This window comes from Eutrigla gurnardus, assembly GCF_963514095.1.
Source record: "Eutrigla gurnardus genome assembly, chromosome: 14".
In the NCBI taxonomy this organism is placed as follows: Eukaryota; Metazoa; Chordata; class Actinopteri; order Perciformes; family Triglidae; genus Eutrigla; species Eutrigla gurnardus.
In genome coordinates this window covers 9,620,576-9,633,279 of record NC_139937.1, presented here as the reverse complement: position 1 = coordinate 9,633,279, position 12,704 = coordinate 9,620,576, and the positions used below count along the sequence as shown (strand labels likewise).

The 12,704-nt window shown below is 41.1% G+C and overlaps 1 protein-coding gene across 1 annotated transcript in view; it reads left to right on the top strand.

Annotated features, from left to right (window-relative positions):
• Window positions 1-12,704, top strand: part of dnah5 (dynein, axonemal, heavy chain 5) — a 78,174-nt gene that overhangs the window by 36,931 nt on the left and 28,539 nt on the right. The window contains exons 60-69 of the mRNA XM_084027936.1: window positions 1,767-2,034; window positions 2,536-2,659; window positions 2,991-3,098; window positions 3,937-4,051; window positions 4,269-4,445; window positions 6,647-6,850; window positions 7,602-7,781; window positions 9,602-9,739; window positions 11,750-11,885; window positions 12,136-12,317. Coding sequence (XP_083884062.1) covers window positions 1,767-2,034; window positions 2,536-2,659; window positions 2,991-3,098; window positions 3,937-4,051; window positions 4,269-4,445; window positions 6,647-6,850; window positions 7,602-7,781; window positions 9,602-9,739; window positions 11,750-11,885; window positions 12,136-12,317 — 1,632 coding nt within the window. The remainder of the gene's footprint in view (window positions 1-1,766; window positions 2,035-2,535; window positions 2,660-2,990; window positions 3,099-3,936; window positions 4,052-4,268; window positions 4,446-6,646; window positions 6,851-7,601; window positions 7,782-9,601; window positions 9,740-11,749; window positions 11,886-12,135; window positions 12,318-12,704) is intronic.

Sequence of the window (12,704 nt, the reverse complement as noted above, 5' to 3'; positions counted from 1 at the left end):
CATTTTTTGGTGTACTAGACTTGTCATGCTGCTTTTTACCCAGCTCTAACTGCTTGGATGTTTTATTCAGATTTTTATCTTATGTTGTTCCAATCAAGTAGCAACAAGCTGTGAAGACAGGGCCCCATCTTATTATATTTTATTGCTTTTTCCAAAGATAAATTCACCTTTTAGTCTTACATACATCATACATTTTGATGTTTCAGAAAATAATGCAACACGAAAGAGTAAGCAAGTGAGTTAAATTATAAACTTGAACTATTCAGAATTATTCCTACATAGATAAAGTACATAACATGAGGAGGGGGCATACTACAGGGTAGAAAAACATTTTTTTTTTTTTTTTTTTGATTGGTAGATTTCCACCTGCCATGATTTCCCCTTCTGGTTGTGTATGGCTTCCTTTAGCCCAACTGCAATGATATGCATAGTCCTCACAAATATGAGTGGCCAGCACTTAAATGGAGAGATGTGTAAAGACTGGACATTTTGAGGATCTAAAACATATGATGTGTGTGGAACTGTTCTTTCTCCAGGTCATTTAATTCATGCTGAATATCTCTACTACTCTACAGCATCGCCCTGGGACTAAAAAAAAATTTGCTAAAAGTAATCTTTTCCCCTTATAATTTCTACCCTATTTTCCCTCCTTTCTCTTTCTTTTTTTTGTTTACTTCTTCTTCTCACCTCTTTCCTCATCATTTCCTCCGCTATCCTCCTAATTTTTATCTGCTTGTTCTCTTTTCTAATCTGCCTTTATTTCCTGTTGCTCTCTCTGCCTTTTTATGAGAGCATTCCTCTCAAATCCCTGTTCCCCCCATCCCCCCCCCCCCCCCCCCCCCCCCCCCCGCTCCACCCCTGCCCTTCCTCTACATCCCTGCCTAAATAGCAATTTAGGCAACAGCTGCTTCACCAGGGAGGTGTTGTTTGTGTGCAGGTGGCATGTTTGTGTGCGTTAGAAAAGTTTGCGGTGGCTGGAGTGTAAGGATGACTGTGTGCGAGAGATGGTGACAGAGATGAGAAATAAAACGGAAGAGCGAGTTGTTAGTGTGAGGTTGTTGTTTGTGTGAGAGTAGCTCAGCAGATGGTTAGAGACATGGTGCTTCTAACCACAAAACCACATGCCCTGCCAAGACTCTCTCCTGCTCTCTCTCTCCCTCTCTCTCTATTTCTCTCTCTTGGTAACAGTGAAAAGGTGCTAAAAGCAATGTGAAAGGACACAGTGCCAGTATCCCTTACATCAAACCTGGAGAGACTGGGTTTGTTATTCATTAATGAAGATTTTTGTTTAAATTCAATACCAGACTAAGGCAGAGGATGAGCAGGCTATCAACAATTATATGTAGCTCTGTTCCTCTCTGAGTGGAAAAAGAAAATGTCGAAAATATCAGAAACTTAATTGACATCAAACACACCATCCAAAACAATAAAACGGAGAAAAAACATTTTTCCCCCACTATGTCTCATGGCACCTACCAGCCAGGGGCCAGTTAAGAGTAGTGATTAAAGAGTCGGCAATCAATCAAGAGCTGTATCAAACAGGCAAGAACACTGAAACGAGGTCACTGAACATGCAGCCATAAATAAGCACCCATTCAGTTCAGTTGAAAGCGAGGTTACCCTGGACAGACGCATAGTTGCACAAACACCCATGCACATACACACACACATCCAGATCCATCTTTATGATCCCCTAACGGATCATAACGATGGATGGATCATGCTATTTTGACATTAACGGTGTGTTTATCCGTTTCCATTCTCAGGTGTCAAATTTATTTGCTCGTGATGAGATAGACGAGATCCTCAGTGATCTCATCCCTGTTATGAAGCGGGAGTTTCCCAGGCGGCCGCCGACCAATGAAAACCTCTACGAGTTCTTCATGTCACGAGTCCGACATCATCTTCATGTTATTCTGTGCTTCTCGCCTGTTGGGGAAAAGTTCCGTAACAGGGCGTTAAAGTTTCCTGCTTTGATATCCGGTTGCACCATGGACTGGTTCAGTCGCTGGCCAAAAGATGCTCTTGTTGCAGGTACATTTAACTCATTTGTATTGCATATTGATATGATCTGCCTATCTAAAGAAAGCATTTGTTTCCCAATGTGTGTGTGTGTGTGTGTGTGTATCCCTGTTCTGTTTCTTAGTACTGTATAATCTTATTAGACTGGAACACTATAACACTCATTCATAATAATTTTGTCAACTTTTTCACAGTGCTTGCTAATTAGTGAAAATCAGAACAAATTAGAACCTTTCAAATTGTCTTTTCCAAATTTTCCAATCATCTCCTGCTGTTTTCTGTTTATTTCCATTCCATCATGACACACATATAATTAATAATCTATAGTGCCCCATGTAATTACGCTCACTCATCCTTGGAAAACAATCAATTTGAATGCTTATGTCAGGGTTTTGAGCACAAAAGAAGCCTGATACAGTATATATAATTGCGGTAATCTATTCCTCCACTCCATTCCATGTCACTTAATTCTGTTCACTGTCATTCTTCCTCCTCCATTTGTCTGTCCTTCAGTTTCAGAGCACTTCCTGTCAGTCTATGACATCGACTGCTCGCCCCAGGTTAAAGGTGAGGTAGTCCAGTGCATGGGCTCTTTCCAGGATGGCGTGGCAGAGAAGTGTGTGGACTATTTTCAGAGGTAAAGTATTGGTTAAACGGAGTGCATCTCTTTGTCTACTAAAGCAGCAAGAAAATCAACATGTTATTCTAGTTATGTTATGTCATGACAGTTTGATGAATGTCAATACTAATAAAAGAAGCTTTCCTTTTTGAAATGCAAAAGTAAATACCCATATGTATTTTAGAGGGCATTTTATGACTTTATTAATAAGCTGATAGGACATCCGAAGACATTAGGGGAAAGAGAGGCTCTACTACATTTGGATTAGTGTTTGCAGCATTGTGCAAATTATTATCCTGCTTTTTAATATGACACGAAAGTAACCTACTGTAATCACTTTTTAATCCAGATACCGACGCTCCACCCATGTCACACCTAAGTCCTACCTGTCCTTCATTCAAGCCTACAAGACTATCTATAAAGGGAAGAGGTCTGAAGTCCAGACCCTGGCCAACAGGTAAACAGGTTTACAGGTTTCACTTTAATATTTGTAATACTTGTAATTACAATGTTAACATATACTGAAGCAGCTTTTAGCCTTTGTAGAATTGAAGATTTCATTCCACCTTGAACAGAATATCAATACCTTTCCTGCTGCATATTGTCAATGTGTCTCGCTTTAATGAGGGTTTCTTTGTGTTAATAGATTAAGAAAGTGTTCTTTCATCTGTAGTCTATTCTTCCCTCTTAGTCACCATGAGTGTACATCAACATTTCAGGCATCATTAGTGCATTTCCTGAAAAATAAAAGCTTTATTCAGAGGGGGATTTTCAAAGAACTGTGTCGAAGATTGAACCAAATCTCAGTCAATATGTATCAACTCTCGAATGGCACCGAATGTAATGGATAATCAGTACGTTTCCTAATGAATTCAATAACCATCAGTCAGGCGATAGAAGAGTACAACATTAAAGTAGCCTCCGAAGATTTATTGGCAGGTGTTGGAGGGATTTCATGACATTAATAGTTTTGGTTTGCCACCTGCTACACTTTGAGTTAGGATGAAAAGCTGCTTTCATGTTAAATAATGTACACATATTTCCACCACCTGGTGCCCAGAGGAGCAACAATTCTTCCAGAATGTCATGTAGTTCACCTTAAAAAGTCTGTTGATATTTACAATGAACAGGATCCAAGGTGCCCCTCAGATTGTCTAGCACAGGGGTGGATCAAGGTCTTTATGTAAGACCATGGTTAGTTGTCTGAGTGCTGGGCCCTTCTTGGATAAGATTGGACACCCCTGTGCTAGCATATAATAGTAAGGTTGAAGATGTTTAATATTTCTTCTGTTTAGGATGAACACTGGTCTTGAGAAGCTGAAGGAGGCGTCAGAGTCTGTAGCATTACTCAGCAAGGAACTGGAGGTGAAAGAAAAGGAGCTACAGGTTGCCAATGACAAGGCTGACATGGTAGGTTTCAGACAGGAGCACGTTTGACTTCATGTTCAGAGAGATTCTCTAGAGATATATATGGCTTAAGATTTCACTGATATTTAAAATTAAACAAATCAAGTTGATCATTTGTATTTAAACAGACTATGTGTGAGGACTAAACAGGAGGTTGGCAGTTATGTTTGTCTCGTTTGGGAAAAAGTTGAGATTGGCTATGTATATTTCTTGTACCCAGGTGTTGAAGGAGGTGACGGTAAAAGCCCAGGCAGCAGAGCGGGTGAAGGTGGAGGTGCAGAAAGTGAAGGACAAGGCCCAGGCCATCGTAGACAGCATCTCAGCTGATAAGGCCATTGCTGAAGAGAAACTTGAAACTGCCCGGCCAGCTCTCCAAGAAGCAGAGGCTGCACTGCAGGTATGGGAAAGAGTGGAGAACACACTTGGGAACCATACAGTCAACATTTATGTTTCCTCACGTGGCAAAACTTGTGTTTGGACTGCCAACACAATGTATTCATACTAATTTATATCTTCTTATCTCAATCTGTATCTGTAACTGATGCATCTTTTTCTTGTCTTAAGCTGATCCAGAATTGTGTCAGTTTCTGCATTGTTTAAGTAGTTCCCAGTTAAATTTAAAAAGCCACTGCACTAGTTGTGTTTTTCAGCCAATACAGAACAGTGTTCTCAACAACAACACATCATGTTATGAATATGTAATATGTTAATATAACATTGTAAACGTAATGTTTCCACGGAGACAGTTTGTAAATAAGATACAATAAGACATGCTCTGTAATTCTGCATAGGAGCCAAATCATTGAGATGTTTACTATTCATTTTATAATTTAATCAGAAAATAACTGAGTATCAATACATTCCTATCAACAACATGAATGAAGTATTTGTGTGGTTGTATGCTCATGTTCCCCTTCTACTTACATTGACCAATTTCTTTCAAACCTATTGTATTATATAATGCCGATGATGTTCTCTGCTGCCCCTGTAAACTGTTTGTCCAAGCATACATTTGCCCTAAAAGATAGCCTGGGGGTTGGAAATTGTCGGTAAACTGTGTGTTGGGACAGTTTATTGAGCCTCTCTGTGTGACTTAATGTCTCCCCCGTCAATATCTTTTCTTCCCCTCACTTTGCTTTGCATCAGGGTGCCTCTTGGAGCACTCTGCAACTTGCCCTGTGAAGCTGCATGCAGGTTTTGCCTACAGCTCTCCCACCCTGTGTGTGTGTGTGTCACAGTGGGTGTTTCTAAAGTTGGCATGGTGCTCCAGGGCCTGGAGCTGAGTTGTAATTAAATTTTGCCTTCTGGGTACATGGCTGCATACAAATCGCCTATGGGAGGTGCCTGATTAGAATTTTCATCTTGCTGCTTTAAATGGAAACCATACATTTCCAAGCAGCCACATCTTGGGCAATCTAGCTGGATCGATAATCATGCGTTTTGATCATGCATGCTATAGAGGGATTTAAAAAGAGCTGCTGGTGCACAATACTGGACTGTTGTAAAACCTCACTTTTTGCCTCATTCAAGATGCTCCTTCATTTCTGCTGGTTGAGGTTGAGAGAAAAGGAAGCAAGATGACCATGTAAGTGGCTGCACAGTGTGAGAGTCCCTGATGGCGGTGGGGAGCAGAAGTTATACAAAGAGATGAAGAAGCAAAGCTGTGTTATACTGCCATAGCTGTGACTATGAGGTATAAGTGGATGTGCATGGGAGCGTGTAGGTGTGTGCGGGTTAGAAAAGGAAAGAAACAGAAAAGTATTCTAAAAATAATCCTAACGTTACCGTAAGACAAAAGCGCACAGTAAACACACTATCATTAATCCATCTCTGCCCAGGGATTCCTTGAGATCACTTTGCGTAGCAATTAAGGTGATTTTTTTTAGGTCCCCTGGAGGTTCTTCAAGCCCAGACATAAACCTCGTCTAACGGTGAGGTCCCAAAATGAGTTTAATGATTTGGCTCTTAATCAACACAAACATTCAAAGTATGTTTTTCATAGAAATAATATTAAAATATTTGTCAAAGACTGCAGCTCAGTTTAGCGTCCCAATATTATGTCTTTACTTTTTTTTATTACAGTATGTCAAGTAAATATTATTATGTCAAATGTGCCTGCCAGATTGTCTGCTGGCTGACTCTTTGGTGGGAGAATCACACTTCACTTGGCCTGATAAAACAGAGTGGAAATGGAGCGGGGATGAGAGAGCACAAGTGAGAAAAGTGCAAGAAGGAGAGGAGATGAGAGGAGCAGGCAGGGGGGCTGATGAAGCAGCCACACAACTCTCACTGGAGCATCTTTACTCTCCTGCTGACTCTCACATTTTAATCAGCCCCTTGAAGTCATTCTCTGTCCCCTTCTGCAGAACTGTTGGGGTTTATACTTACAGTCTGCAACGCGTTGCCAGTGCCTCTGGTTGCATTTCTTCTGTTTTATATTCTCAAACCGCAGCATTGTGAACAATTCCCTTTTATATTTCCTGTTATAGAAAGATGTCATCTCAGTAAACTGTCTCGTCTTATTGCTTATCCTGTGGACATCCAACATGTTCGCCCACTAAAATCATCAATGCATTTCTTTTCTCCGTACCCACTCAGACAATCAAGCCATCGGACATCGCCACGGTCCGGACACTTGGTCGGCCGCCCCACCTCATCATGCGAATCATGGACTGCGTGCTGCTGCTCTTCCAGAGGCGGGTCAACACAGTGAAGCCTGACCCTGAGAAGAACTGCAACATGCCGTCCTGGCAGGAGTCCCTAAAACTCATGACAGCTGGAAACTTCCTGGGCAGTCTGCAGGTACACTCACTAGTGTCAGACAGTTGAGATCGAAGTAAGGTACAGATACTGCAGGAGGCCTGCTTGCATATGAGATGAGATAACCATGTAGCCTACAGTTATTTACAATCATGCACTGCTGAAGGACTTGACCCAAGGGACATAGAAAGGCTTTTCACTGCTTAATTAGTGAATTGTGTACTCGCTTACATTATACTCACCCTTTAATTGATACAATTGGCTGTTGTTGTTGCTTTTCTGGAAATAACATGGTCTATAAGCATTCTCAATCTTCATAACCATGATTTTAGGTATTTAAGTGTTTGTACTAGTAATAACAATAATAATAAAATGAGGAACAAGACTGCATACTATATTCATCTCCACTTAAGTGCAAGCTGGCGGGAGGAGAGGGGAGGGGGGGCAATCGTGTGCCCTAACTTATCCCGTGGCCACAAATGAATTAAAACGTGGCCTCCAGATGGCCTCTCCAGGGCTCTGTAGTCTTGCAACACCAGGTCCTTTATATTACCCTGTGGACCTCTAGGTTATCTTTTTGCTCCCTTGCCTTTTTCAGTTTTTTTCTTTTTCACTCTTCTGAGGAATGTTCCTGTTTTATTTATCTCCCCCTCATTTCTGTTTTTGGGCTTCTCCGCATTGTCTTTTTCCTTTTCAGTCCATGGCTCTTATTACAGTGCTTTTTATGAGTTAGTTGTGTTGCTAATGGTTGTTTTCTTTCTGTATTGACTAAAATAAGTGTCCCTCCTTGCAGCAATTCCCCAAAGACTCCATCAATGAGGAAATGGTGGAGCTGCTTCAGCCCTATTTTGACATGCCTGACTACAACATTGAAACAGCCAAGAGGGTGTGTGGCAATGTGGCCGGCCTTGCATCCTGGACAAAAGCAATGGCCTCCTTCTTCTCTATCAACAAGGAGGTCTTGCCACTGAAGGTAATATACAGTACAGTGTTATAGATTGAACACAGTGGTTCAATCACACTAACACACACACACACACACACACACACACACACACACACACACACACACACACACACACACACACACACACACACACACACACACACACACACACACACACACCTATCAACGGCCATGGCCTTCCACTGAATAGGGAACACTTACAGTGGAGGAGAGTGGTTCTTTTTCATGCTTTTTTTCAGCCCCAAGCTACAGAAACTGCACAGACTGTCTCTGATATGAAAAGGATTTATTCATATTCCCACATTTTGGCAACAGCACTTTGCTATCAGTGAATGCAATAGAAGTCCCCAAAAAAATCCAGACAGAGAGGGATTTGGGCTTGTATATCATGAGCATACAAAAATAACAATGATAAAATTGGGTGCATCTCAAGTCAAGTTCCCAGTGCCTATTTGGATTTAATCATGTTAGTACAAACCCAAAAGTGCATCTCCCCAGGCAGACGGCTTAGTCATGAAATCCATTGTTCCACAACAAGCAAAATCCTGAGAGGGATATAGATCAAATTTGAAAAAAACAATCAATCCCCCCCCCCACAAAATCCTTGATTAATAAGGCATGCCACCACACACACAGGCACCTGTTCTCTAAACCTGTAATTTCACACAAATGTTCCAAATCCTTTTTTTGTTTGTCTTCCTGCAAGTGCAGTCCGTGGATGTCTGACAACAATTGAAAAGCTTCAATACTGAGAATGCATTTATACTCTTCGTTCCCCTCTGTTACTGTTCTTCTTTGGTACCGGACTCCCCCCTATAGCAGGTTTCATTTTCCTACTTGTTTTGCCCTCTGCCTGCATCTCATTTTCTCCATCTTGCCTCCACCTTTATGGCTCGGCTCACTCCTGGGTTCTTTTCCAAATCACCCATCTCACTCCTTTCTTGCTTTCCTGGTTTCCCTTATCCCCTCTCTCGCTGCCTGTCTTTCTCTCTTATTGTATACAACCTCCGTGAGAACGTTGCCTCTCCTCTTTGATCCTGATCTTCTGCTTTAGCGAGGAACATAGGCTGGCAAATTGATTTTCTGGTTTCCAGCTCAGTGGTGGCTTCCCTTAAAGCCGTAAAGCCAGACTGCCCGACAGCGGTACAGTTGGACAGACAGACAGACGGACACACAGAGATAGTCCTCTTAGATATCAATTAATATTAAATGAAGGCTCCAGGCCACACAAGCAGACTTAGACATACTCACATTTTTTCTCTAAAGCTCTTTCTATAAACCTCTTGCAACGCTTTCTCCACAGCCACAGCTCTAGTCGGAAAATGTCCTCTCTGCTTTTCATCTGTCGGTCTCCCTGTCCTCATTCTCATCACCCCTCCATTGCTGTTTATTTCCAGTTTCTCTCCCTCATTTCCCCTTGCAAATCTCTATTCTTGCACCTCCAGCTTAGCTCTTGAAGCGTTGAGCCACTGCATCTGCACCTCTGACTTGTCTTTACACTTCTAAAATATCTCTACATATGTTATGCTGTCTGATGTGACCTGGGGAAAAACATTTCCCAAACTTTCATGCAAGCACTGAACACCAAACTGCCCCCATTTTCTTTTGCCAGTCAAATACTCACTCCAACCAATCTCCCTCTCTCTCTTTTTCTGTCATGTCATCTGATCTATCTTCTCTTTGGTCTCAGTTCTGTCCCTTCCTCTTTGTTAGCACTCGCTTACCATGACGCCTTAGTTGTTTGATGTGCAATATATGTGCAATAGAGGCATCACAGATCCCTCTGTCTCTCTCTCTCTCCCTCCCTCCCTCCCTTTCTTTTTTAGGCTAACTTGGCCGTGCAGCAGAATCTCCTGGACATAGCTAATTTGGACCTTCAGAAGGCTCAGGCTGAGCTGGATGCCAAGCAGGCAGAGCTGGATGTGGTACAGGCGGACTATGAGAAGGCCATGATGGAGAAACAGGTCATTTTCTCGCTCGCTTCCTCAGAACAAACACACCAGTCAGTTTGCTGCGCAAAAATAGCAGCAGTGTCTGCTGAATCTGCAACAACAGTTGGATCTTGTGATATAAAGCAGAAGAAAGATGAAAGCATTATGCTGAGCTCACTCTTCTCTTTCTGGGGCTTCATGCCATTATTTTAAACTTTAACTTTTAAACTGTTTGTGACTTTTTCCTCTTCTAAGACGAATTAATGAGAACATCAGATAACAAGCAACTGGACATCTAGTGTCTCACTGAAGTCTGTAATACAAAGGGAAATTATATTTATGTAGCGCCTTTCTAGTTTTCCCACCACTTAAAGCACTTTACACTACATGTCAACATTCACTCTCTCTCTCACACACACACACACACACACACACACACACACACACACACACACACACACACACACACACACACACACACACACACACACACACACACACAAACTCATACAGAAAGGCTGCAATGCAAGGTGCCACCTGCCCATCAGGATCTATTCTTATTCTATTCTTAACACTTTCACACGCCTTCAGTGTGTAAAGGCTGTGCCATCAGTTAATGTGTTATGTTTTAAAAGCACATGACTTTGCAGTACTTAAATACTGTATATTAAATTGCTGTTCTGTATGATTGTTTGAATTCATATAGTTGGCACAGCTGTCTTTGTGCATTAGTGATTCCTGAAACAATGAGATTTAATTCTCTATCTTAGCCCACTCCTGTCTTTTACAGCAATGTGTTTCATGTACAGTGTATTTTTAAAAAGAAACACAAGCTAAAACATTTTGTTCATGAAGAGAAGTCATAATTGAAATTTGTGGGATGGCCTTACTTAAGCTGTGTTAAGTCTATCAGGGTTTGCAGCGGTACATATTTGTTAAAACGTAGGTTGTGCCTCCTGGTGCTATTTATAACTGGGTTGTGTTTTTGAAAGTAGGGTAGAAATGTTCCTCCGAGCTTTAACTTCCTATTCATGTCTTCACATATTTATATCATAATACAGTATTTTCAACATTTCCTTTCAAATGAGCTGCCCTTTTGTGGACTGTCTTTGTAAACACAGCCTGTGATAAGATGTAAAAAAACAGAAAATTACTCAACCTGAGTTAAGTAAGTGTCACTTTTTAGATTAATTAATTAACCCCAGTGGTACACTGTTGATTGTGTTTGCAGGTTTGTGAGTCTGTCTGTTGTGTATGTGTTTTCATCTGTACTCTGTCCTTTGATAAATAACAGCATGTAAATGGAACAGTATGTGCATCAACACTCACTGATTAGGACATCTGGACAGCCCAAGTTGACTCTTTTTATAATTTTGTGATTAAGACGCAGAGCTGTTCATCTCTAACGGCAAATCCAAAAGCAAGATCGAAGGGCTCACCACAGAAGCCTACACCAGATGAAACAGACATTATTGAGCGTATAACCTCTGTATTGCCTGTGAGCAGCTGATAAAAAAAAAAAAGATGATTGTGATAAACGGCTTAAAGGTGCTGCTTACGTCTTTATATATATTTCAAAGGGATTGTGAAAATTAGAAGAGTAGGATAGGATATACTGACAAGAAAATACACACTCGTCCATCCATCCATCAGGGGTCGCAGGGGTCCTGAGACTTAGCTAACATGTCACTTATCATAGAGCTTAAATTAACCTGACATGCATGTCTTTGCACCTGAAGGAAACCAACACTATGTTGAAGAGAACATTAAAGTATATTCGTCATCAGCTTTACATACAGTGATCCTATGCTGAATCATATTAAACTGGGATTAGAGAGCATCTCAAATCACAAAGGACTTGACTATTTCAATATTGTTGTGAACATCATCTCTATTCAACATAATATGGTATAATATACGGTAAAAATGTGCATAGGCATACAGAGAATAAAGGATTGAATGAGACAGATGGAAGGACAGACGATGAGGCCAAACAGACACGTCGTCCTGCTGACTCGTTTGTCTGCCCACTCTTCCCATCAGACCCTGTTGGAAGATGCTGAGCGCTGCAGACACAAGATGCAGACAGCGTCCAGTCTCATCAGCGGCCTTGCTGGCGAGAAGGAGAGATGGACCGAGCAGAGCAAAGAGTTCACTGCCCAAACCAAACGCCTTGTCGGTGGGTTTAAGATTGAATAATAATGCTCTGTCATGAAAAACATTTTTTTTATGTGATTTGTGACATACTACTACTTTTACCAACAATGTGTCCAAAGTGTTACATTTTAGAAAGATATTTAATTCCCAATATACTGCTTATATATTTCTCACGATGTTATTAAGCATTTGGTCTTTTTATTGTATGAATATAACCTGCCTCAGCATGGCATGGTTCTCTGATTGCGCTGGCAAAACTCTTTGTCTTCTAGGAGACATTCTTCTGGCCACAGCATTCCTCTCCTATTCCGGCCCCTTCAATCAGGAGTTTCGCAATATTCTTCAGAGTGACTGGCAGCGAGAGTTGAAGCAGCGTCACATCCCATTCAGCAACAACCTCAATCTGACCGAGCTGCTCATTGATGCACCCACTGTTAGCGAGTGGAACCTCCAGGTCAGCGATCCACTCTGGAAACTCACTAATCCACCATTTTAGTCCACAGTTTATACAGGAACTAGTCATCCTATTCCGTATCTAGTTTTTATGAAATATAGATATGATGTGCATGTTATTTTACACAACCCAACTGGATTTAACTGGTATTTATATTGAGCTCTCAAAATGAAATAAAAAGTTCACTTATCTCTATGAAACATATTGACCTTTCTGTTTGGTCTATCGATCTATGAGGACTTCCTGTCACAGTTACCTATAATGTTTTAGTTATTTAATTATTCATAATTAACCTTTCATGTTTGTAGAATGTGTGAATGATTTACATGTTTAATGCTACAAAATGAATTAGCTGGCATTAATAAACTTGATTCTAAACCAGTCCTT